This window comes from Staurois parvus, unplaced genomic scaffold, assembly GCF_062004578.1.
Source record: "Staurois parvus isolate SC_StPar_1 unplaced genomic scaffold, SC_StPar_1.0 ptg000564l, whole genome shotgun sequence".
Taxonomy (NCBI): domain Eukaryota; kingdom Metazoa; phylum Chordata; class Amphibia; order Anura; family Ranidae; genus Staurois; species Staurois parvus.
Window position 1 is genome coordinate 3,600,929 of NW_028318360.1, and position 26,081 is coordinate 3,627,009.

The 26,081-nt window shown below is 39.3% G+C and overlaps 1 protein-coding gene and 1 non-coding gene across 2 annotated transcripts in view; both read left to right on the forward strand.

Annotated features, from left to right (window-relative positions):
* The window catches only part of HTT (huntingtin), a 268,580-nt gene that overhangs the window by 39,537 nt on the left and 202,962 nt on the right, over window positions 1-26,081 (forward strand). The window contains exons 3-5 of the mRNA XM_089691557.1: window positions 7,065-7,185; window positions 17,784-17,843; window positions 23,599-23,678. Of these exons, the coding sequence (XP_089547683.1) occupies window positions 7,065-7,185; window positions 17,784-17,843; window positions 23,599-23,678 (261 nt within the window). The remainder of the gene's footprint in view (window positions 1-7,064; window positions 7,186-17,783; window positions 17,844-23,598; window positions 23,679-26,081) is intronic.
* Window positions 23,909-24,013, forward strand: LOC149450709 (U6 spliceosomal RNA). The gene has a single exon (XR_016315226.1). It is a non-coding gene; the product is annotated as a U6 spliceosomal RNA (small nuclear RNA).

A 26,081-nucleotide genomic window follows, 5' to 3' on the forward strand; every position in this document is an offset into this window, starting at 1 on the left:
CGGTCTTCAGGGCGTACTGTGAGAGGAGCCTAGCGGGAGCCTAGCTCCGCGGGCCGGATTAAAAGGTCCGCCGGGCCGTAAACGGCCCGTGGGCCGTAGTTTGCCCATTGCTGCCATAGACACACTCCTAAACCTTGTGGACAGCCTTCCCAGAAGAGGTGAAGCTGTTATAGCTGCAAAAGATGGGCCAACTCAATATTGAACCCTACGGACTAAGACTGGGATGCCATTAAAGTTCATGTGCGTGTAAAGGCAGGCGTCCCAATACTTTTGGCAATATAGTGTATATTGGACCTTATGTGCAAGGTCCTTATTTGATGTCAGGGGCCACATTTGAGGCCTCATTTAGCTCAACCACTATTCTAGCACCTTCATCAACTCCTCCCATCCCATGCTCATCTCCAGGACTTCTCCAGAGCCTCTCTCATCCTCTTAAATGCCCTCCCCCCAATCGATCCCACTATCTCCTACTATGACTGCTTATTGCTTTCTGCATCAGCTTATCCTTCACAGGTATTCCTTTTGTATTACTTGCCCCTCTCCTATAGATTGTTAGTTCTGCTAACCCTCTTGCCTTGAATTGTACTGTAATTGTACTGTGCCTTTTTTATATTTTGAAGTGGTGTGCAAGCTATTGACACCATTTGAATGTTATATTATAATAATAGTAATTAATATAAAAGTAAAAATCTTTTCTGCTATCCAAATTAGTATTTCATTTCTGCTGAGCAGATTGCTTACCGGTCTTCAACTTTTCTAATATTTTTTCATGAGCATCTTAGTGTGACATAGGGAGAGAAAGATGCACTGGATTAAATTAACTATACAAGTCATTCCCATCCTAATATGTTCTCTTCAAGTTCCCAGTCAGTTTTAAGGGGATAAAATTATAGAAAATCTTCCAAGAAATGTCAAAAGATTAGAGTAGAAGTGACTCAGCCAATATATTAATAATTTAACAGTTCTGACAGAAGTTGATTTTCCTTTAGACACAGATTCTACTAAATTAGTTTTGTAGGCCATATACCATGCCTGTGTGAAATTAATACTTTTTTTTTTTTTTTTGCAAAAGTGTTTGACCTATCTGTATCATATGGTCCATCGCCCTTAAGGACACACTGCCGTTGGGTAACATTTTTAGGCTGCTCTCATGCATAAAATGTTCAAAAGTAGCAGTTACTGATGCTGCCCTATGCTATAGCCACTCATGCCTTTTGTCAGCAATAGCCTTGTTTTTTTTTTTTCCTCTTTTTAAGAAGTGTCGAAGGATTTTTGTAGTTGGCCCCAAGGTGTATGGCTGCTGCCTGTGAAGTCTCCAACTTTGGGGTTGATTTGCTTAAATTGGAGAATGCAAAGTATGGTGCAGCTTTGCATAGAAACCAATTGGCTTCCAGGTTTTATATTGTCAAAGGTTAATTGAATAAGCTGAAGTTAGAATCTGACTGGTTACCATAATAACAATAAAACCTGGAAACTGATTGTTTTCTATGCAGAGCTGCATCGGATGTTGCACTCTTCAGTTTTAGTAACTCAACCACTACAGTGAGAAAAATGATTATTTGATCCCTTGCAGATTTCATAAGTTTGACCACTTGCAAAGAAATGAAGGGTCTTTAATTTTTTATCATAGGTGTATTTTAAATGATAGAGACAGAATATCAACCAAATATCCAGAAAAAACGCATGATTCAAATGTTATAAACTGAGTTGCAGTACAATGAGTAAAATAAGTATTTAATCCCTTACCAACCTACAATAATTCTGGCTTCCTCAGGCTGGCTATTTGCTTATGTGGTACACAGATTAGTCCTGTCAGTTTAGGAAGGTGCTCCTAACGACAGCTCGGTATGTGCATAAAAGACACCTGTGCACAGAATCTTTCTTCCATTCAGACCTCACCATCATGAGCAAATGACCAAAAAGCTGTCTAAGGACTTCAGGGACAAGATTGTAGACCTGCACAAGGCTGGAATGGGCTACAAGACCATCAGCAAGAAGCTTGGTGAGAAGGAGACAACTGTTGCAGCGATTAATTGCAAATGGAAGAAATACAAAACCATCAATCGCCCTCCATCTGGAGCTCCATGCAAGATTTTGCCTCATGGGGTAAGGATGATCATGAGAAAAGTGAGGGATCTGCCCAGGACTGCACAAGAGAGGAGCTTGTGAATGATCTCAAGGCAGTTGGGACCACAGTCACCAAACAAAGCATTGGTAACACAATACGCCACCATGAATTGAATTCAGCAGCTCCCGCAAGGTCCCCCTCCTCAAGAAGGCACATGCACAGGCCCATCTGACAGGGAACATCTAAATGATTTAGAGAAGGATTGGGAGAAAGTGCTGTGGTCAAGTGAGACCAAAATTGAGCTCTTTGGCATTAACTCAGCCATGTTTGGAGGAAGAAAATTGCTAACTATGTCCCTAAGTACACCATCCCTACAGTCAAGCAATGAGGTGGAAATTATATCCTTTGGGGCTGTTTCTCTGCTAAAGGTACATGCTGGTTTTTGCTGCATTGAGGGGCCAATGGACTGGGTCATGTATTGTAATATCTTGAATGAGAACCTTCTTCCCTCAGTCAGAACACTGAAGATGGGTCCTGGAAGCGTCTTCCAGCATGACAATGACCCAAAACATACCACGAAGGCAACAAAGGCTCAAGAAGAAGTACATTAAAGGATAAGTTCACCTTTTAGACAAAAATTATAAACGCACATTTTTTTGTAGGTAGAAAATGGGCGAAGCCCCGCACGACCACGCTATTTTCAAATTTGACAGATAGTATGAGGAGATTTCTCCCTGTACTGTCTGTCAGAGGGAGGGCGGCAGCAGTCGCGGGTGCAGCTATGGGAACATGTTACATGGCTCACACTAAAATCGGGTGGAACATGTAACATGTTCCCAAAGGTGAACCTATCCTTTAAAGCGATTTCTAAAGGTTAATTTTTTTTTCAAAATAACAATAAATCTGGATCCTGCTCTTCTCGGGTCCCTCGCAGGCTCTACTGGCCCCTCCCTCCTGTTGGGTGCCCCCACAGCAAGCAGCTTGCTATGGGGGCACCCTCTACACCGTGTGTCCATTCACATACGGATCCGTGGCTTGCCGCCCCCCGCCCCCCCTCGTTGGCTGACTGGCTGTGATTGACAGCAGTGGAAACCAAGTGCTCCCGCTTACTGTCTCAGCCAATGAGGAGGCAGAGACCAGGGACAGCTGAGGCTGTCGTTCACATCGTTGGATCGCGATGAGGCTCAGGTAAGTATTGAGTGGACTGGGGGCACTGCTACGCACAGAAGGTTTTTTACCTTCATGCGTAGAATGCGTGAAGGTAAAAAACCTTGAGCCTTTACAACTATTTTAAGGTCATCGAGTGGCCTAGCCAGTCTCCAGACCTTAATCCTATAGAAAATGTATGGAGGGAGCTAAAACTTTGAGTTGTCAAGCAACAGCCAAGAAACTTTAAGGATTTAGAGAACATGTGTAAAGAAGAGTGGACCAAATTCCCTCCTGAGATGTGTGCGAACCTGTTAGCCAACTATAGGAAACGTCTTACCTCTGTGTTTGCCAACAAGGGTTTCTCCACAAAATATGAAGTCAAGTTTTTTGCTTGGGAATCAAATACTTATTTTACTCACTGAACTGCAACTCCATTTATAACATTTGTATCTTGTGTTTTTCTAGATCTTTGGTTGATATTCTGTCTCTATCATTTAAAATATACCTATGGCCCTTCATTTCTTTGTAAGTGGGCAAACTTACAAAATCTGCAGGGATCAAATAATTATTTTACCCACTGTATATGTCCAAACGTGTTTGCACACTAGATCATAATAACTACAACTAGATGTCCAAAATTTTGTAACACCCCTCCATATTTTCTGACCAAATTCTTATGTGGACACCCAGAAACTAAGCTCTAGTGTTTCCAATGAAGGATAATTTTAATACTACTGCATTTTAAAGATTTTTTGAAAAATTGGGCACTTTGGGATGAATTGAAACTCCAATTACCAGCCAGGTCATCCATTCAAACATGACAACACAAATGCTGTTTTGGCTTAACCAACACAAATTCCCACACATCATGGGGAATCCTTCCCAGAATGGTGAGGTTTATTTATGCCTAAAGAAAAGGGGGCAGGGGAGTTCAAATACGTATTAATGTTTATAATTTTGTTTGGGATGTCAAGCAACCTCAGGTGTGACAAGAGGTTTCCACAAATGTTTGGTCATAAAGTGTACAACTCCAAGACTGATGGGCAGGAGATATCTGCTTATCCTCTACACAACATTTCCTATTTCGGGGACCGCTGTGATAGTTCTCCAGTGATGATGTGGTTCTTCTGGTCCTTCACTATTTTTACACGGAAGAGTGAAAGATTGGGACTCACTTGCAAGAATGTTTTCCAATCTCCAAGTAAAATGTATCTAGTGGATAAAGAGTGGCCCTGACATCCTGAGGAACTTGTTACTCCACCCACACTTGAGAAAGAGCCTGATAACTGCAAGTAATGCACATGATCAGAAATATAACTTTATTTTTTCATGCAGTCAATGAGAACCTGAATTAGCAAAAAACGGGATTCCCCAAGATGCCTACTAAAACTCACTAATGATTTACTAACTGCTAAAACCAATGGCCACTACTCCATACTCTCACTGCTTGACCTTTCTGTGGCTTTTGATACTGTTGACCATCCCCTCCTTCAGTGTTGCTCTATATAACTGCCTCCTCCTCTTCACTCCCTCTTTCTGTAGGGGTCCCTCAAGGTTCTGTCCTTGGACCCCTTCTCTTCTCCATCTACACCTCCTCCCTTGGTCACTTGATAAACTCCCATGGCTTTAAGTACCATCTCTATGCTGATGACACACAAATCTATCTTTCTACCCCTCACCTCACCCCTTCAGTCTCCTCTTGCATTACTAACTTACTAAGTGACATATCGGCATGGATATCACTCCACTTCCTCAAACTCAATCTTTCTAAAACAGAGCTCATACTATTCCCCCCAGCCCGTGCCCCCTCCCCTGACTTCTCCATCAAGATCAGTAATACAATCAGCAGTTCCTCCCCTCATGCCAGGGTACTAGGTGTAATCCTAGACTCCCATCTGTCCTTTCAGCCCCAAATCCAATCACTGTCCAATCTTGTAGACTTCACCTCCGCAACATCTCCAAGATACGCCCGTTCCTAACCTCGGAAACCACTAAGCAACTTATTCACTCCCTTGTTATCTCTCGTCTTGACTATTGTAACTCCCTCCTCATTGGCCTACCTAATCGCAGGCTATCCCTTCTTCAGTCTATCATGAATGCTGCTGCCAGACTCATCCACCTTACTAACTATTCCATATCGGCCATCCCTCTCTGCCAATCTCTCCATTGGCTTCCCATTGCCCAACGAATAAAAATCAAAACATTAAGAATAACATATAAAGCCATTTATAACTCTGCCCCAAATTACATCACCAATCTTGTCTCCAAATATCACCCAAACCGTCCTCTCCACTCCTCCCAGAACCTCCTGCTCTCTAGCTCCCTTGTCTCCTCCTCCCATGCTGGTCTCCAGGATTTCTCCAAGGCCTCCCCCATCCTCTGGAACTCTCTACCCCAATCTATCCGACTATCGCCTACTCTGCCCATTTTTAGGCAATCTCTGAAAACCTCTCTCTTCAGGGAAGCCTATCCTGCCTTCAGCAAATAACGAAATCTTCTATTTCTCCTATCAGTTCATCCCCCACAGTAATTACTTTTTGGACCACTAGCTCCTCCCTCTTAGATTGTAAGCTCCAAGGAGCAGGGCCCTTCTAACCCTCTTGTATTGAACTGTATTGTTGCTGTATTGTCTTATTTATATTGTAAAGAGCTGAGCAAACTGTTGGCGCTATATATATCCTGTATAATAATAATAGTGTCTTCCATATTCACATTCAGGCGCTCCCTCAAAACCCATCTCTTCAGGGAAGCCTACCCCACCCTCACCTAACGGCCATCCTCCCTCATTCCTCCCACCACTTCATCCCCCTCAGCCACTTCCTACCGTACCTTTACCCCCTCCCTCCTAGATTGTAAGCTCGTAAGAGTACGGCCCTCTTACCCCTCGTACGTTGTTTGTTGTTGTTGTACTGTGCCATGTATTGTCCCCCCTATTGTACAGCGCTGAGCAAACCCTTTGGCGCTATATAAACTCGTAGTAATAATAATAATGCTATGCAGAATGGATGGGACACGTGCGCAAGTCATCTGGCTGGCTTAGGATGATCACAAATAAACATGAAAGTACTTCACCGAGGTGCTCTTTTACTTTAAAGCACATCTCTACTATTCCACCTACCCCTTCACCCCCTGCCAATTCCTCTACCTGTCTGGTCACCTGTCATCTCAGGGTCTTCCCCTTCTTCCTGTAGCAGTGGTTAGTGGCCTTCAACACTGCAGGGTGTGACACCATGTCAACTCTGCTCTATTCTACTGTGATCCCTGGCTAACATGATGATTCACCCCCGGGGGGGGGGGGCACTATGATAGCCTGGGCTCTCAGGAAAAGTGTTAATTGATGCTTATTGTCAATCAGATTGGAAGAGCACTGAGCCAACTTTCTACAGGGGATATCACTGAATTGAAGGCAAGTATTGCAGTGATAAACTGCTGTGCAATTAATTGTGTAAGAAAATCTACAGACTGGAGTCTTGCTATTGGACTATGGCTTTATTCTCTCAACCTTGTTCATCATTACAGGCTGCGAAAGTTGAGGACTTTACTTTCTACTATATGAAGAATAAACAGGGAACTTACAGCTTTCTTAAAAATTCCCATTTAATGACTTTGGTGTAGAGTTCCTTTTTATTCTGTCACATATTTAGGTATTCCTTCCCATAATAAGTTGTATTTAAAGTCTTACATCTTCTCTGCGCAAATATTCAAAAGAACTGAGAAGCATGTACTATACAGTATGTGCTGTAGGAAGATAGAAGGAAATAAGGGTTTACTGTCTGTATCGCTGATGGTTTGTCCTTCTCCCCTTATGCAACGCTATCACTGATTACTTCCATTCTGTTTTTTGCAGGAATTCTCCCGAGTTCCAGAAGTTGCTGGGTATCGCCATGGAGCTCTTCCTGTTGTGCAGTGATGATTCGGAGTCTGACGTGAGGATGGTGGCCGATGAGTGTCTCAATAAAGTGGTGAAAGTATGCCTCTCCATAGATTTCCATGCAACTTTCAGTTATGCCTTTTTGTCTGCATTCAGGACATTCTTGATCTATTATTCCACTCTGCCATAGTGTCTGAGAATACTGTGCCTTCTTTTGGAAGAAAGCCTGGACAGTGCCTGTAACTTAAAACCATTGCAGCTTTCATTACAGCAGCCTTTCTCATCCAGGATTCAGTGGAACCCAAAGTTTTCTCCAGAGTTTTCTAGGCGTTCCTGGGGCAGGCAGACCTCCCATTTGATGCCTGTATAGTTCTGGGATCAGCACCATTTGGCAGAGCTAGTTGCATAGTCCCAATGATCTTTTTGGCTGTCTGTAATGGTGACATTCTGACCACCATTGTAAGGGGGACATTGTTTTTACTAGCCACTAATGTAAGGGGCATTTTCCCCACTGAATATTGAGCGAGTCTGCATTAGAGTGAAGAATCAGTTTGTTATTTTTCTTCTGGAATTTCCACTTGGGCAATGAGTGCATGATACCTTGGTCCTCTGCCACACAAGTCAGTTAGCGAGGTAGCCTTCATGGTTATGTAGTGAGCTGGCAGCTGGGCCAGATTTACCATCAGGCACCACATCTTCATTGGTAAACGGTCATAGGAAGAGCATGGAGGCCACCATTGCTGAACCCCTCCACCTAAAAAGCTAGTTGCCTGGATATCATGCTGACCAGATTTTTTTTTTTTTTTAGTACTGACCTTGATCTAATGGCATAAGGACTTCTGACTTTCCTGATCTGCATTTTTGTTCTGGGGCAATGACTTAGAAAATCTTGGAGACAGAGGGAACAGAACTTTTTCCTTCACAACAAGTTTACTTTAATGGAAACCTTTTCTGAGAAAGACATGGGGGATGTCATTGTACTTTCTGGCATTACACCAGGGCCTGTACCGAAATAGAACTTCTAACTACTCTGGCTTTCATTTTCTGCACACTTCCTACATGTTGATGACTCGAAGTACAAAAAGAGATTTAGGATAACAGCTAATAGTTTCAGACTGATCTCACAATTGCCAGCTTGCATATTTGTTCTAGGAAAAGATTACTTGAAAGAGCAACTAATTTCTGGAAGTTGTGCCAAAAAAGGATGGCAGAGGGGAAATGACTTGTTACCAGTGTTGCCTGTGGTCTCCCTGCAGCTGATCTTTTGCCCATTTGTGACTTGACTTGCCATGCCTTGTTCAACACTGTGGGGTTGATTTACTAAAGCTGGAGAGTAGGGCTGAAACAATCTACATATTCGATTATGAAAATAGTTGTCAACTATTTTCATAATCGATTAGGTGGTCAGCCGATTAGTTGGCATGCATATTAGAATGCATTATTTTTTTACGTATCAGAAAATACAGTGCAGCACACATACAGTTCAGTACACCGTCCATACAGGTCAGTATACACACTGCCGCACACATACAGTTCAGTACACTGTCCATGCATGTCAATATACACAGTGTACCACACATACAACTCGGTACATCCCCCAGAAGTTAGTCAGGGCTGCTCTGTGCAAAATCATTACACAGAGCAGATAAGTTTTGTAGTTAAAAAAAAAAAAAAATTAAATTAAGGTTTACAATCATTTTAAGGGCTCTGTGCAGCGAAGAACAGAATCTGAACCCCGAGAGGATGGAGGCTGATAAACTGGAGGTAATACCAAGGCATTACAATTACATATAAAGTAAAAGTTTACCTACCAGTATTGAGCATTACAGGTGAAACTCGAAAAATTAGAATATCGTGCAAAAGTTCATTTATTTCAGTAATGCAACATAAAAGGTGAAACTAATATATGAGATACTCATTACATGCAAAGCAAGATAGTTCAAGCCGTGATTTGTCATAATTGTGATGATTATGGCTTACAGCTCATGAAAACCCCAAATCCACAATCTCAGAAAATTAGAATATTACATGCAATCAATAAAACAAGGATTGTACATAGAACAATATCAGACCTCTGAAAAGTATAAGCATGCATATGTACTCAGTACTTGGTTTGGGCCCCTTTTGCAGCAATTACTGCCTCAATAGGGCGTGGCATGAAAGCTATCAGCCTGTGGCACTGCAGAGGTGTTATGGAAGACCAGGATGCTTCAATAGCGGCCTTCAGCTCTTCTGCATTGTTTGGTCTCATGTCTCTCATCTTTCTCTTGGCAATGCCCCATAGATTCTCTATGGGGTTCAGGTCAGGCGAGTTTGCTGGCCAATCAAGCACAATAATCCCATGGTCATTGAACCAGGTTTTGGTGCTTTTGGCAGTGTGGGCAGGTGCCAAGTCCTGCTGGAAAATGAAGTCAGCATCCCCATAAAGCTCGTCTGCGGAAGGAAGTAAGAAGTGCTCCAAAATCTCCTGGTAGACGGCTGCGTTGACCCTGAACTTAATGAAGCACAGTGGACCAACACCAGCAGATGACATGGCTCCCCAAATCAACACAGACTCAGGAAACTTCACACTGGACTTCAAGCATCTTGCAGTGTGTGCCTCTCCATTCTTCCTCCATACTTGGGGTCCTTTGGCCTCTCCATTCTTCCTCCATACTCGGGGTCCTTGGGCCTCTCCATTCTTCCTCCATACTCTGGGTCCTTGGTTTCCAAATGAGATGCAAAAGTTGCTCTCATCAGAAAAGAGGACTTTGGACCACTGAGCAATAGACCAGGTCTGTTTTTCTTTAGCCCAGGTAAGACGCTTCTGATGTTGTTTGTTGTTCAGGAGCGGCTTGACAAGAGGAATACGACATTTGAAGCCCATGTCCAGGATCCGTCTGTGGTGGCTCTTGATGCACTGACTCCATCCTCAGTCCACTCCTTGTGAAAGTCCCCAACACTTTTGAATGGCCTTTTCCTGACAATGCTCTCCAGGCTGCGGTCATCCCTGCTGCTTGTGCACCTTTTTCTTCCACACTTCATTTATTAGTTTCACCTTTTAAGTTGCATTACTGAAATAAATTAACTTTTACATGATATTCTAATTTTTTGAGTTTCACTTGTATATTTAAAATGATTATATCCATGCAAAAATATATCTTCATATCTGACTCCCAGTTAAAGGATAAGTTCTCTTTTTGCCCAAAAAAAGAAACAACGGTGCTCCACAGTGCCATGGTAGTTCATGGAGTACTACAAGCCAACAGCCACTCGAGACTTGTAGTTCATTAATTCATAGAACTCTCCCTCACAGCTGTACTGTTTTTTAATCCGACAACTAGTATGGGGAACTTCTCCCCATACTGCTAACACGGGAGGGGGGGGAGGAGGTGTAGTGGGTGACCGTTGCAGAATTGGGAACATAAATACAAATATGCTCAGTGATAATTAATAAAAGAACTTTTCTTATTATAATAATCTCAAAAATCCAAAATCTATAATTTTTCAAATTAAAGTCCAATTTCAAATTAAAGTCCAATAAATAAATAAATACGTGTAGTCCAAAAATTGATTCAAATGTAAAAACTCTCCGCTGCTTGCAAAACCTTGATTACCTCAAAAAAACCAAAAAAAATATACATAGTGCATTATCCTTTATAAATAAAAATTTACATATAAAATCAATCCAATAATATTCACCCAAGTGAAAACACGTGTATATATCAAACCACATACACATGCGATGTACTGTGCAAAACCATGCATGTGAAACACTCTACTGTGCTAAAAACTCATGACACAGGTGCACACTTCTATCAGGGTAAGGAATGGATACCCTTACCAATATTCAAAGAAATTTATATTTGATCTCAATCCACAGAAAATTGTCTGGTGATATAAATCCTCTTAGAGATGTCCTCAGGGTTTGCTTTGTGTGGATCCTTCCACCCTAGCAACTGAGATATGCTTCCACCATATACGCCAGCCAGATACCCATATACAAGGAACAAATCATAGCGTGATACTGCCACATACTAAGATCAAAAGCTTTTAATTATCCTGCTTACATTAAAAACATCTTTCATCGCACATAGCACATAAAGACCTGTCTGCCATCCGGAATCCAGGATGTCCTAACCGCAAATCACAGCCGATTATTCTGCCCTCTCCAAGATGGCCGCCACTCTACTTCCGGTATTCTCGTATGCGTCTGACGTCACCTCCCTTTGACGCGTTTCGTCATTGGACGTAATCATAAAGGGTACGTTCGCCAGACTAGGAAGTTCAATTTATACTCCTCCCTCACAAGGTGATGTCACCGCAATCTCCATCTTTAGAAGGGGCGATGCCCTCACCTTCCGGAATTCAATAGCCAAACAGCGTACAGATGACGGAAAGCCATATCTAGTATTCATAGTATCGGCGCCACAATCTCCATCTTTAGGAGGGGCAACGCCCATACTATCCAGTATATCCTTAACCAATACATATCAACTGCACAATTTTATACATCTTTATATATATCAACCCTAAATTACATACTCTATTCATCAATTCTCATTAGGATCAGAATATTAAACCCATCAATTCCTTCATATACAATGTCACAATATACTCAATTAATTATATTTCCAAAATTTCATGATATATCTATATCCTTATTGATCTTAAAATAAATAATAAATAAAATCAAATAAACTCAGAAATTAATAACTTAACCCTATTCTTCTCTGAAATCACATATTATATATTATTGGGAATTTATAAATATCTTACCTAATTCTTAAATAGTTTGTATACACATAAAACTCCATCTATAATAAACTTTATGTAATCTGTCCGTGAAAATATATATAATACAGCCGATCACTATACCCAATTATATATATTACCCTATTCTTTAAAAAATTATTATATTAAAAATTCTATATTTCATAAGCAATATTAAATGGATTGAATAAATTACTATATATACTAAAAATAAGACATTATATTCATGTTGACATGTCCACATAAGACCTCAAATGGCAAAATTACTAATTAGCCATCTGATATCCCAATAGACATATCATCCTCGATACTTTGACTAATTCATGGAAGACAATATCCTATATGTCCGAATTCCAATATTTATCATTTTAATATTAACACTACCTTTTCCTTATATTCTTTTTGTTCCATTTTCTTTCTAAAGATAAACATAAGATCAATTACATTATTATTTATCATTCCCTATCAACTCCAAAACACAATATACAAAGACTCATATCTTAGCCACACAAATCATAACGATTATTCTCATTGATTTAGATTTAAAAATTAGAGATGAAACAATTCAAATCTAGATCCACATTAAGGCCTCCCGGTTTCAAAGTTCTTAATTCGAATATCCAATACGTTTTGGATATGGCCTTAATTTTGTCACCTCCCCTCCAATGTGCATCTATCTTGTCAATACCACAAAATTTGAGGACACTAGGATCACAGTCATGGTGATCTCTAAAATGCCTCGATAAGCAATGATCTTTCTTCCCTTTTTTTATATTTGTGATATGCTCACTTAATCTTTTTTGTAGAGGTCTCGAGGTCCTGCCTACATACTGGAGTTTACAAGGGCATTCCAATAAATACGTGACGTAGGGGGTAGTGCAAGTAATGAAATTCTTAATCTTAAATATCATACCAGTGTTATTAGATGTAAAGTCTGTAATGACTCTTACTTTAGTATTGGTTATTTTACACATTCTACATTTTCTACAGGGGTAGAAGCCTTTAAAATCAAACATATGTTTTTCTTTTTTATTGGGAGGGGATATAATATTTTTCACTAAAACATCTCTCAAATTTTTCGTCTTTCTGTAAATAAATGAAGGTTTACTTGGGATTAGTGAGCCCAAATTGGTATCTCTTCTTAATATGGGCCAATATTTGGAAAAAATGGATTCCACATCTTTATATTGGCCATTAAAACCTGTAATAAGAGCATATTCCACTTTATTTTTATTAACAGGATTTTTTTTATTATTCTTAGATAGCGGCCTTATAATCTTCTTATCCCCTATATAGCTTTTGCTCACCTCAAATCTAGTTTTTTCCAACACCTCTGGATCGTACCCCTTTTCAATAAACCTATCCTTAATAATTTTAGTTTGCTCTATATATTCTTTTAACCTTGTACAGTTTCTTAAAATTCTACGAAACTGTCCTTTGGGGATTCCATTAATCCAGGATGGATGGTGACAGCTATTAGTGGGTATATATCCATTCCTATCTGTTGTTTTAAAATATGTTTTAGTAAAAATAACACCATCTTCTATAAAAATGTTTAAATCTAAAAAATTCACTGAAACATTATCCATATTAAAAGTAAAACCTAAGTCGTATTCATTTCCTTCTAAAACTGTTAAAAAGGCCTTCAAAGATTCTCTAGAACCATCCCAAATCACCAAAATATCGTCGATGTATCTTTTCCACAAGATCAATCCTTCCCATTTCTTATTAAAAATAACTCTCTCCTCCCATTTGCTTAAAAAAATATTTGCAAGACTGGGCGCAAACTTTGCGCCCATTGCTACCCCTTTCTTTTGTATATAATATTGTCCCCCATACCAAAATTTTTTTAAAGAATAGGGTAATATATATAATTGGGTATAGTGATCGGCTGTATTATATATATTTTCACGGACAGATTACATAAAGTTTATTATAGATGGAGTTTTATGTGTATACAAACTATTTAAGAATTAGGTAAGATATTTATAAATTCCCAATAATATATAATATGTGATTTCAGAGAAGAATAGGGTTAAGTTATTAATTTCTGAGTTTATTTGATTTTATTTGATTTTATTTATTATTTATTTTAAGATCAATAAGGATATAGATATATCATGAAATATTGGAAAATATAATTAGTTGAGTATATTGTGACATTGTATATGAAGGAATTGATGGGTTTAATATTCTGATCCTAATGAGAATTGATGAATAGAGTATGTAATTTAGGGTTGATATATATAAAGATGTATAAAATTGTGCAGTTGATATGTATTGGTTAAGGATATACTGGATAGTATGGGCGTTGCCCCTCCTAAAGATGGAGATTGTGGCGCCGATACTATGAATACTAGATATGGCTTTCCGTCATCTGTACGCTGTTTGGCTATTGAATTCCGGAAGGTGAGGGCATCGCCCCTTCTAAAGATGGAGATTGCGGTGACATCACCTTGTGAGGGAGGAGTATAAATTGAACTTCCTAGTCTGGCGAACGTACCCTTTATGATTACGTCCAATGACGAAACGCGTCAAAGGGAGGTGACGTCAGACGCATACGAGAATACCGGAAGTAGAGTGGCGGCCATCTTGGAGAGGGCAGAATATCGGCTGTGATTTGCGGTTAGGACTCTCCTGGATTCCGGATGGCAGACAGGTCTTTATGTGCTATGTGCGATGAAAGATGTTTTTAATGTAAGCAGGATAATTAAAAGCTTTTGATCTTAGTATGTGGCAGTATCACGCTATGATTTGTTCCTTGTATATGGGTATCTGGCTGGCGTATATGGTGGAAGCATATCTCAGTTGCTAGGGTGGAAGGATCCACACAAAGCAAACCCTGAGGACATCTCTAAGAGGATTTATATCACCAGACAATTTTCTGTGGATTGAGATCAAATATAAATTTCTTTGAATATTGGTAAGGGTATCCATTCCTTACCCTGATAGAAGTGTGCACCTGTGTCATGAGTTTTTAGCACAGTAGAGTGTTTCACATGCATGGTTTTGCACAGTACATCGCATGTGTATGTGGTTTGATATATACACGTGTTTTCACTTGGGTGAATATTATTGGATTGATATTATATGTAAATTTTTATTTATAAAGGATAATGCACTATGTATATTTTTTTTGTTTTTTTTGAGGTAATCAAGGTTTTGCAAGCAGCGGAGAGTTTTTACATTTGAATCAATTTTTGGACTACACGTATTTATTTATTTATTGGACTTTAATTTGAAATTGGACTTTAATTTGAAAAATTATAGATTTTGGATTTTTGAGATTATTATAATAAGAAAAGTTATTTTATTAATTATCACTGAGCATATTTGTATTTATATTTATACACCTTTAAGGGTAGAGGTGAAGTGTGCTTATAAATAGTTGGGAAAATTAGTGTTTTACATTTATTAGAATTGGGAACATGTTACCTAAAAATGGGTGTAACATGTTCCCCTATGTGAACTTATCCTTTTACAATACCCTGTGTATCCTACCTGTGTGTGTGTATATATGGTATAGGTTATATTATTACTTTCACAGTATAAATTAACCCCTTTAACAGTGATTATCTGCTTTTTTTTTTTACTATAAAGGGCTGATTGTTTTGACAGGTGGTTAAAAAAAAGCATGCTGCTGCTATGAAATATGTTCTGCTGGCAATACAAGTATCAATTTTTGGAGAATATTCGTACAAACATTCTTTGTACTTCCGCTGAATGGACGAATGTCGTTTGAAAATTGCACTTTGCTTTTAACATTCAATTTTAAAATGAATGTAATTTCTGAGCGAAAACCCACATATACTGTTCAAAAATTTGTTAGATCAAGAAAAGTTTTCTATTCTGCTCCTTCAAATTTTCCCATCACTGTGGTTGAAAACAAATGCCGATTTGACCCCACTAACAATTGGAAAATCAAACGAACGTTCTTAAAATTAAAATTTTTGAGAGAAAAATGTGTGTATGGCCAGCATGAGTGACAGAAGGTGCAGGTAGCTTGTATCAAGCTACCTGCCTATGACAAGGGAGTGTCATGTATAATATTTTTTACAGTCCTGACTGAAAATCTGCAAAGCAGTGTTTTTAGGTCATTTTAATTTTTTTTTTTTTTCTTTACATAAAAATTTTGATCTCTGAGTCTAGATCAGGTTCTACCTCTAATATAAATAACCAGCTATGTAGTTAGGGACTGAAGAGGTGTATTTACTATCTATCACTGCATATAGATATTCAAGAATAAATTGTCTTTTTAAACTTTGCATAACAACTAAATTATAGATCAAACTTTTTTCAGGTTTTTAGCTGATTAATTGACTAAATGAAACAATAATCGGCCAACCAATCAATTATGAAAATAATTGTTTGTTGCAGCCCTACTGGAGAGTGCAAAATCTGGTGCAGCTCATTATAGAATCCAGTCGGCTTCCACGTTTTATTGTCAAAGCTTAACTGAACAAGCTGATTGGCTACCATGCACAGCTGCACCAGAATTTGCGCTCTCCAGTTTTAGTAAACCAATCCCTGTGTCTTTGTGTGGAGAAGGCCTGTTTGATAGATGCAGGGGTTTTCTTTAGATATGCAGCTATGGGGCTGTAGGCATTGGAGTGCCTAGACATATTAAAGGCTAGGAAGTGCACCAATGTTTTTCCAGAGAAATTCAAGCTATAAGGTAGATTTTTCAGTGTACTGCTTATGCACAATGAATACTTTTTAGATGTTTCCTATAACAGCAACTTTTGAGTGCAGGTCTACTTTTAAAGCCTTTTGGCAAAAATGTCATTCTGTATCCTCAGGGCTTGTTCACACCAACCTTGCCTACTGCAGAGTGTTAAACATTTGAGTTGCCCAGCACACTGCAACAGACCAAAAATCTCATATGCATAATTTTTGTCAATGCACCTCAAAGCACAGTAGTGCTGGTATCAGGGTGGATTTGATTTAAATCAAACTGATTTAAATCACGATTTAAATCACTAGTCAGTAAGGCTTGATTTAAATCCTAGTTTTCTACATAAAGACTAATTCTTGCTGGTATAGCTTTAATATGCAAGTAGATGAAGATTTTTAGAATAACTTTTCATATTAGTTTTTTTATCCCCAGTTTAATAGGTTAATCATTCATATTTGGACAACTTTTCTGTTGTACTTAGGAAGGAGAAAAATAATCATTACCTTAATAATAACAATTTAAATAGATTTATTCAACTGAAACAATAACATTCCAGCATATGTGATTTGCTTAAACATCCATGTTTGTTAACTAATTTGGCTAAACAAAATATATAAATTTTAAGAAACGTAGACTGTCAGCCCCTTCCTCCTCACACTTAGTTTCACTTTCTTCTTGTGCAGATCTATTCCACTCCAAACAATCAGAAAACATATTGTTTCTATTCTATTCACTGAACTTCTTGAAACTTAGCACTGAAGGGGTTGATTCTGTATTCATAGGTTTGTAGAAGTTAGGATTAAGGTCTTTTTCTTAACTCTGTTCATGTTATAACATTTTTGCTGTGAAGAAGAGGCATGTGATCTCCGCTGAGTCAAATTCAGTTTTGAGAACTGCAAAAGTAAACCGAGCATCTGTGATAATATCTTGTAGCAGAGAAACTGCCCAATAATCTTACAAAAACCTCTGGAAGAGCATGACATTGTGAATGGATTCATGGAATTTATTTACCAAAAACATTAAACATATACAGCCTTATTCTACATAATTAAAAAACTAATCTTTATTTCATGATGGAATAACCTTTGGATGGTAATATATTTTCCTCAAAAAGCATTTTATTTAAAAAAAAATCCGATTTAAATAAAAAAAATCATTTTTTTTTATTTATTTTTTTTAAAAATCATTGATTTTTATCCACCCTGGCTGGTATTATGATATAGAACTATTGGTAGGTTTATTATTGTCATTATGTCTTCCCATCACAGGCTTTGATGGATTCAAACCTTCCAAGGCTACAACTTGAACTGTACAAAGAAATAAAAAAGGTGGGTCCATAGAGATTGTACTAAGATATTGATATAAATATTTGTTTTTCTATACTTTCTGTCGTTTAAGTGTCAGACCACTAGGAAGTGATTCTCTGCACTAAAAGAAGAGGTCGGGGAGAGAAGCAGAGCTCCAGTCAAACCGTAAAAACAAAACAGTCAGCAGCTACAAAAAGTGTAGCTGGTGACTTTTAAAAAACAGCCACTCACCTGTCCCTTGGTCCAGCGATGTCCTCACCGCAGGCGGTTTCACCAGCTGTCCTCTCTCCCCAGCACCGGCATCTCAAATGTGGGCACCTGGCTGTGACAGTTGCTCGAGTAGAGCTGCACCTTGTCAATAGTCCCGTAGTCTTCTGGGGCACCTGTCACGTGTCCCAGAAGACTAAGGGCAGAAAAGGAGGGGAGGACAAGTTCCACTTCCGATTGCCAGGCGCTTGCATCGGAAGTGGGAGCAGGTACCTGTTAAACCTCTTCTCAAACCCCCCCCCCCCACCCCCCACTTCCCAACGATTCCAGTCCTATCCTTAACTGGGTGCAGAGGACGAGGCCTTAGAGCGAAACTTCGCATTTTGGGTGGAGTTTTGCTTTAAAGTGTTTAGTATGGAAGCCCAAACAATTAACTTCGCTTTTTTTTTTGTTAAAATTAAAGATTGAAAAAGCTTTGTTCTATCTCTTTAAGCAATGCAAAAAAACCTGTTGATTCTGCTAAAAATCCTGTGAGCTGATAACTTTCTATGCTCTCTGCCTATCCTGCATTTTTACCAGTTAATTTGTTCGCAGCTATCACTGTGTACCACAGAACATCTCCCCCCAGTATGTTGTGGTGAATAGGAGAGTGGAAGTGTTTTGTAATCCTGTCCTAAGGTGACAATGCTGCCTCTTTATAGATACAGTCCATTGAGTGAGCGTGGTCACCCTAGGACAGTAAAGGTGTTAATATTGTCAGGATCACCAGGTGAAAACAAAAGGGAGAAAAGCCTAAAAAATTAAGTCAACCTGTCTATGGAGTGGTAAATTGTATATATACATTTTTGTTCTTTGTTCTTGGATACTTACCACCATTTTGGGCTAAGATACACTTTAACTGCTTGTCACCGGAGCTATTCAAAGCCAAGCACACTAGAACACCAACTTAAACGGAGTATCCCTTTAAGGTGGACTTGCACTTTTAACTGCTGTTTTCTGTATATTGCTATTGAGTCAGACTAGTTACAGCTACAGTGGGTCCTTCTGAGCCCTGTTTGGTGTACACAGGAATCCGCAAACGGTTTGTATTTGTATATTAGGTGAGGCTGTTGGTAGTTTTTCTTTCCTTTTAGCAAATTTACATTAATGATTTATTTTTTTTTCAATGAATCCCTTAATGGTGTTCGATGTAAACACAGTGAATGGTTGCAGTTTTCGGATACTCCGTGTAATGGTGCCCATTCCACTGTGCCAGGCACCGGGAAGTCTAGCAGTACCCGCTTAGTCATTGTAAATTTTGATTTTGGATAGATGTGTAGTCATAAGCAAAAACAGACCTCATTTGTCTGCCATGGCAGCCAAGAAAGAGATAACTGTTTACAAACCTGCTCTACAGCAAAGGAAAGGCAGTACTTATTTTTAAATAGATGATATTTTGACTTTAATTTTATTAAATGTTTACATTATAATTTAATCTTTATTAGGAAGGTGCACATCCAGTTAGTTTTTCCTGTTTAAAGTGGCAATAATAAGCTTTCTATTCAGAATCACTTTTACTTTATTTGTAAAAAATACTCTTCTATTTAAAGTGAATGTAAAGCCAAACAATGCTTTTCTGGATAAAGCAAGGAATAGTTAAGACCTCTTTCAGTTTTTTTTTCTTTTTTGGTGTTTGTGTCCCGTTGCCGAGATTTCCCTTCATTTCCCTTCATTTCCTGTCATAGCAACAAGGCCTGTTTCACACAGGCGTCCGCTTGTATAAGAGCAGTGTGAACAGCAGGCTTTGACAAAGCATTTACAGAGCTTTCAGCAAGCTTTCATGAAGCTTTTAAAGTACCATTCAGCTCCAGTTTGTAAATGTTGAACATAGATTATTTAGAACTTTAGATTGTAAGCTCCAAGGATCAGGCCCTCCTACTCCTTCTGTACTGAAATGTATTGTAATTGTACTGTCTCCCTTATATTGTAAAGTGCTGTGCAAACTGTTGGCGCTATATAAATCCTGTATAATAACAATAATCATGATGGGAGTGCTGATTGCCACTTTAAACAAGCTGCTAGCAGGCCTCCGCTTTCTTGAAGCTTGTTGATAGCTTGGTGAGGCCTGCTTGATGTCTGCTCAGAGTAGCAATCAACATGCTCATTAGGGTCTGTGTTCAACATTTACAAACTTGAGTTGAATGGTACTTTAAAAGTGTCAACAAAGCTTGCTGAAAGCTTTGTTGACACTGAGTGTAAGAGTGTTCACACAGCTCTTACACATGCTGACGCCTGTGTGAAACAGGTCTTAGAGGAGAACTCTCTAAAGTGAGGGGTTATCCCTTGTTGGACTACATGTACATGGACGGTTGAACCATTAGCATCATATCCCAGTGCTTTCAGGCAGTCCTGTTGCTGGTATAACTGGCTGAAGTATGCAGAAGCTGGATGCTGGGCGCTACTTGCATTTAGGGTTGTTTGCTTTTAGAGATGTATGCCCCAAACACAGGAATTCTGGTTCTTGCACCCCAAAAAATGGTTTGGCTGTTCATACACTTTATAATGTGCAGTTGTTGGGTAATAAATACAGTGAATGCATGTATACTTCTAGGTGCCTGCACTATATACATGTATTCACTTTCCCCCCGATAGGTGTATTTATTTTTTGCTAATAAAATAATAGCGTGTTTCCATTTGTTAAATGTAACAACATAGAAACCGAACACTTTTTTTTTTTAGTTTTATTTTGCAGTGCAAAATATCAGGTTCACTTAAACGCCTGCCCCATTCAGCCCGAGAGACCTGGGAAACCCATATGTATATGGAGATTTACTTTGGTTCAGACCTACCGTTTAATATGTTAAATTTGGGCTGCTTCAGGTCTTACAGGTCTCTGCAAGTATCTTGGGGGACCCTGGATTGCAAAAGATGATCGTGGGATTTTGTTGGTGGTGTGGTGTGTGTGTTTAAAATTTATTTATTTTCTCTTGTAAGCATTTGAGTGATTTTGAATAGTAAAGTCCTGTAACAAACTTCCTTTTAAGAAAAATGTCATTTATTCTCAGAGAGTTCTCTTGTTCTCAGTCTGTTTATACACATTCCTCAGAGTGATGCCTCATGCTAATGTAACATTCATAAACATCCTCCTTTTTCATAGTTACCAGCCTACACTTTGTGTGGCTGCTAGTTCTCAAACCTGCCTTTCACTTAGATTTGATCCTCACAAACAAAAGTAAAAGTGGTTCTCCATCATGTGATCAGTATGTTAGCAATGACACTCTCTTCTCTGCCCTGCCCTCAGTGACAATAAAATGGACTTAATTCTGATTGTTGTAGTCGATTCATTTTTCTTTTTACCATAAAAATTACATATGGTGTCTGGACCTTTCCCAATCATTAGCTACACTTTATGCTGCTTTCACACTAATCTGTTTTTCTTCTGCCTTTGAATTAAAAAAGCAGAAGAAAAATGTGTGACCAAGTATTCCTATGGTACTCTTTACACTGCTGTGTTGTGGGTCCGGTGTGTTTATTAGTATCCTGTTTGCTGCATTTTTGGTGCAGGTTTTTCATGCTGTAAAAAAAAATGCACCAAAAACTCACCTTCCCATTGAAATCAATGGAAAACACAGCAAAAATGCATCAAAAACTTGCCCGCCTTGCATTTTTGGTTCGGTTTTTGAGTCGCACGTCCTGGAAAAAAATGCACCGCAAATTTGGTAAAGATGCAGAAAAAAAGCATATGTGTTTTTGCCGCGGATCAGTGTGAAAGTAGCCTTTAGTTCTGTAAACATGTAAGACATACTTTTTCAGGGGTCAGATGATGGCTGTGTACTGAAACATTACACAGGAAAGGTACTAGATGGGAAAAAATATAAAGCATATTATATACAGTTAGGTCCATATATATTTGGACACGGGCACAATTTTCATACTTTTGGCTCTGTATGCCACCAGAATAAATTAAAATGAAGCAATCCAAATTAATATAAAGTGCAGACTCTCAGCTTTAATTTAAGGGGTTGAACATAAGTACAAATTTTTAGGAACTGCAATTATATTTATACGCAGTCCCTCCATTTTCAGGGCTCAAATGTAATTTTCAGCTGAATATAATCATAATGTAATCATTAATATTTTGTTGAGAATCCTTTACTGGCAATGACTGCCTGAAGTCTGGAACCCATGGACATTACCAAAGACTGGGTTTCCTCCTTTCTGATGCTTTGCCAGGCTCTGACTGCAGCTGTCTTCAGTTGCTCTTTGTGGGTCTTTCTGCCTTTTTTAGTTTTGCCTTCAGCAAGTGAAATGCATGCTCAATTGAGTTGAGATCAGTTGACTGACTCGGCCATTGCAGAATATTCCACCTCTTTTCCTTCAAAAGCTCCTGGGTTGCTTTTGCAGTGTGTTTTTGGATCATTGTCCATCTGTACTGTGAAGCGCCATCCAATCAACTTTGCTTCATTTGGCTGAATCTTGGCTGACCGTATATCTGTAAACACTGCAGAACTCATCCGGATGCTTCTGTTTTCATCAATAAACACCAATGACCCAGTGCCACTGGAAGCCATACATGCCCATGCCATCACACTGCCTCCACCATGTTTTACAGATGATGTTGTGTACTTTGGATCATGAGCTGTTCCAAGCCTTCTCCACACTTTTTCTTTTCTTCCCTTCATTCTGGTACAGATTAATCTTAGTTTCATCCGTCCAAAGGATGCTTTTCCAGAACTGGTCTGGCTTTTTTAGATTTTTTTTTTTTTTTTTTGGGAAAGTCTAATCTGGCTTTTCTATTCTTCAGGCTTTTGAATGTTTTGCACCTTGTGGTGAACCCTCTGTATTTGCTCTCATGAAGTCTTCTCTTAATTGTAGACTTTGACAATGATACGCCCACCTCCTGGAGAGTGTCCTTCACTTGTCTTGGTGTTGTGAATGGGTTGTTCTTTACCATAGAGAGGATCCTGCAATCATCCACCACTGTTGTCTTCCATGGATGTCCATGCCTTTTTATGTTGCTTAGCTCACCAGTGCGTTCTTCTTTCCTCAGAATGTACCAAACTGTTGATTTGGCCACTCCTAATGTTGCTGCTATCTCTCCGATGGATTTGTTTAGATTTTGAAGCCTTACAATGGCCTGTTTCACTTGCATGGACAGCTCCTTTGAACGCATGATGTAGGTTCACAGCAATAGATTCCAAATGCAAATACCACACTTAGAATCAACTCCAGACCTTTTACCTGCTTAATTGATGAAGAAATAATGAAGGAGTAGCCCACACCTGGCCATGAAACAGCTTTTGATTCAATTGTCCAATTACTTTTGGTCCCTTGAAAAAGGGGTGATGGCTGCTCTTAAGAGCTGTAATTCCTAAACCCTTCCTCCAATTTGGATGTACATACCCTCAAATTAAACCTGAGAGTGTGCACTTTCAGCCCATATCCATTATATAACTATAGCTTGATTATGTTTTGGTCAGTACCTGAAAACAGCTAAAATTGTGTCTGTGTCCAAATATGTATGGACCTAACTGTAACTTTTCAGATGTGTTTTATGTTTTTTACTAATTTAATTGAATTCTGATTATAGAATGGTGCCCCGCGGAGCCTCAGAGCTGCCCTCTGGAGGTTTGCTGAACTGGCACACCTTGTTCGACCTCAGAAGTGCAGGTAAGAAAATGTACCTAGACAAAAGGGTGCAAGCAGTGGGGTGGTAAGGATAAGAGGTGACTTCCTCCTAAAGCTTGATAATGATATGAGAATTAAAGGGCCTACCTTACCATGATCATATGTTCGGAATTCAATAAAGAAGTTATTACACTTTTTCTGGTAGTAAGGTCCTGTGCCAGACTTAAAATGCTCTGCCACCAAAACAATCGCAGGTTGTTCTTAAATTTCAAAAGTGATGTGCTTGCTTCGGCAGCAAAATTGGAACGATAGAGAGAAGATTAGCATGGTCCCTGCGCAAGGATGACACGCAAATTCATGAAGCGTTCCATAAAAAAAAAAAAAAATTGCAAAAGTGATGCTATGGCTGCACCACATTCAAAAATATTTTACATCCAAGTTGAAGCTGCATCAGCATGTTTGCCGCCACTAACTACTCCCCTCCACATCTGTCACTGGTTGTCAAGGGTGCTGTCAGCTCCACAGCCAACAGACTGCTAGCCACCGGTGGAGCTGATAGTCATTGATACCTGATGGGGAAGCTGAAGGACTATTCCCATCAGGTCTGCTCTCTCCTTATGTTTGACGGCAGCCAGTGGGTGGTTCTATAGCAATAGCAGGTTGTCTCTTGGCTATGGAATCTGCCTGCTGTCAGTCACAATGGCTCTTGATGGGGAAATAATGTCTCTAAATACCCATCAAGATCTTCAAACCCAGATACAAAACTGCTTGACCGCTGTGCTGTCTGGGAGCTCAGTTGCACTGAGGGTGGAGTGTTTGTAGGGCCTCAGTGCACCTCCCAAAAACAAATGTCAGTGCTTGCCCTGCACCTAAAGAAGATAATAGATTTTGTTTAAGCAAAGGCTTTTATATAGTTTTTTAATGGTAGGATTCTTTAAAGTACATTCACAGTAGCCGCTTGGTAAACCAATTTGTTGTTTGCTGTGTAGCAGGGACAAGTGGTGCCTTGTGTTTTGCATACAAATGTAGGCACAATGTGTGAGGTCTAAGGCTTCATTCACATGGGTGGCCAGAGGGGCGATAAAAACAGGAGGCTGATCTACATTTTTACCACCCCCAGCCCCCTAACTAAACTGTGCAACAGTGGCTGGAATGGGGTCGTAAATATTGGAGCAGCAACAATGCTTTGCATCATGGCACAGCAAAATTATACAGCATGTCATATTTGGCAGGCAGTACTGTTACTGATTAATGAATAGGACCACGTCGCAGCTGCGAGCCAAAAGTGGAACAGTAGTTCAGTAGATAAAGGGGAAAAAAAACAGGCATTCCGGAGGTGACCATATTGCCTCCTGAATCCTTGGAAGCTACTGCTGTACCTCCGATTGATCACTTTTTATTTATTTATTATTATACAGTATTTATATAGCGCCAAAAGGTTTGCTCAGCGCTGTACATTATAGTGGGGGACAGTACATGAGACAATACAGTAACAAAACAGTACACAAGGAGTTCGAGGGCCCTGCTCATCACTTTTCAGATGGCTGGTGTAGCATGTGTACCACCCATGTGAACCTAGGCATAAAATTTCTGGATCTCCGTTTGTGAAGCTGGAAAGGCTGTAAATGTGGAAATTAGCTGATCTAATTTTTTTTTCATATACATAGGGGCCCAAAAAATGTATACGAAATTCAACACAAAAAATATATGCAGAAAAATGTTATTGCTAGATTTATATAAACATCAAAGGGTAGCTGTAAGATATGTTTGAATTGTGCAATTACATTAGGTGCTCAAAGTGGTCATCAGTTGCATCCAGACACTTCATTTCTGCAAACTACTGCATGAACAACATTGACAGACTTTTGCAGCAAGCATGTATTCTGTTGCAACACCATACCTGAGGAAGCAGAACGTGTTGCTGTGTGACATCACCCAGATCTTTGCATGTGTACATCACACACAGTGCCATCGATTTCGAACTTATCACGAATTAGTGCCGTTGTTCGTTGTGTTGGTGGTTCTGTTCCAAACTCACTTCGACATTGTCGTTGAACTTCACACACATTTTCAAAATTACAACACCACTTCTAAATGGTCTTGCATTGCTCCAAAGTCAAGCGCACCTCTGCCATTTTCTTTGATGCATTCCTGAAGGTCATATGTTGACATCAACAATGGTGCAACTACTGACATCTTTAGGGGAAGCCTAATACTACACATTATGCCCTTTTTTAAAACCTGAATTGTTTTATGGCAGCAAACAACAACTGTATACATTTTTGGGCTCCTCTGTATATGTTCCTGCCCTGATTCTTGTGTGGAAAAAGGTTTCTATGTGTTTGATCTTTAACATGTTTTGAGGAGGTAGAGTGGCTCGCAATGTTTGAATTTCTCCATATGCAGGGGCGGACTGACCATTTGGAAACTCGGGCACTGCCCGAG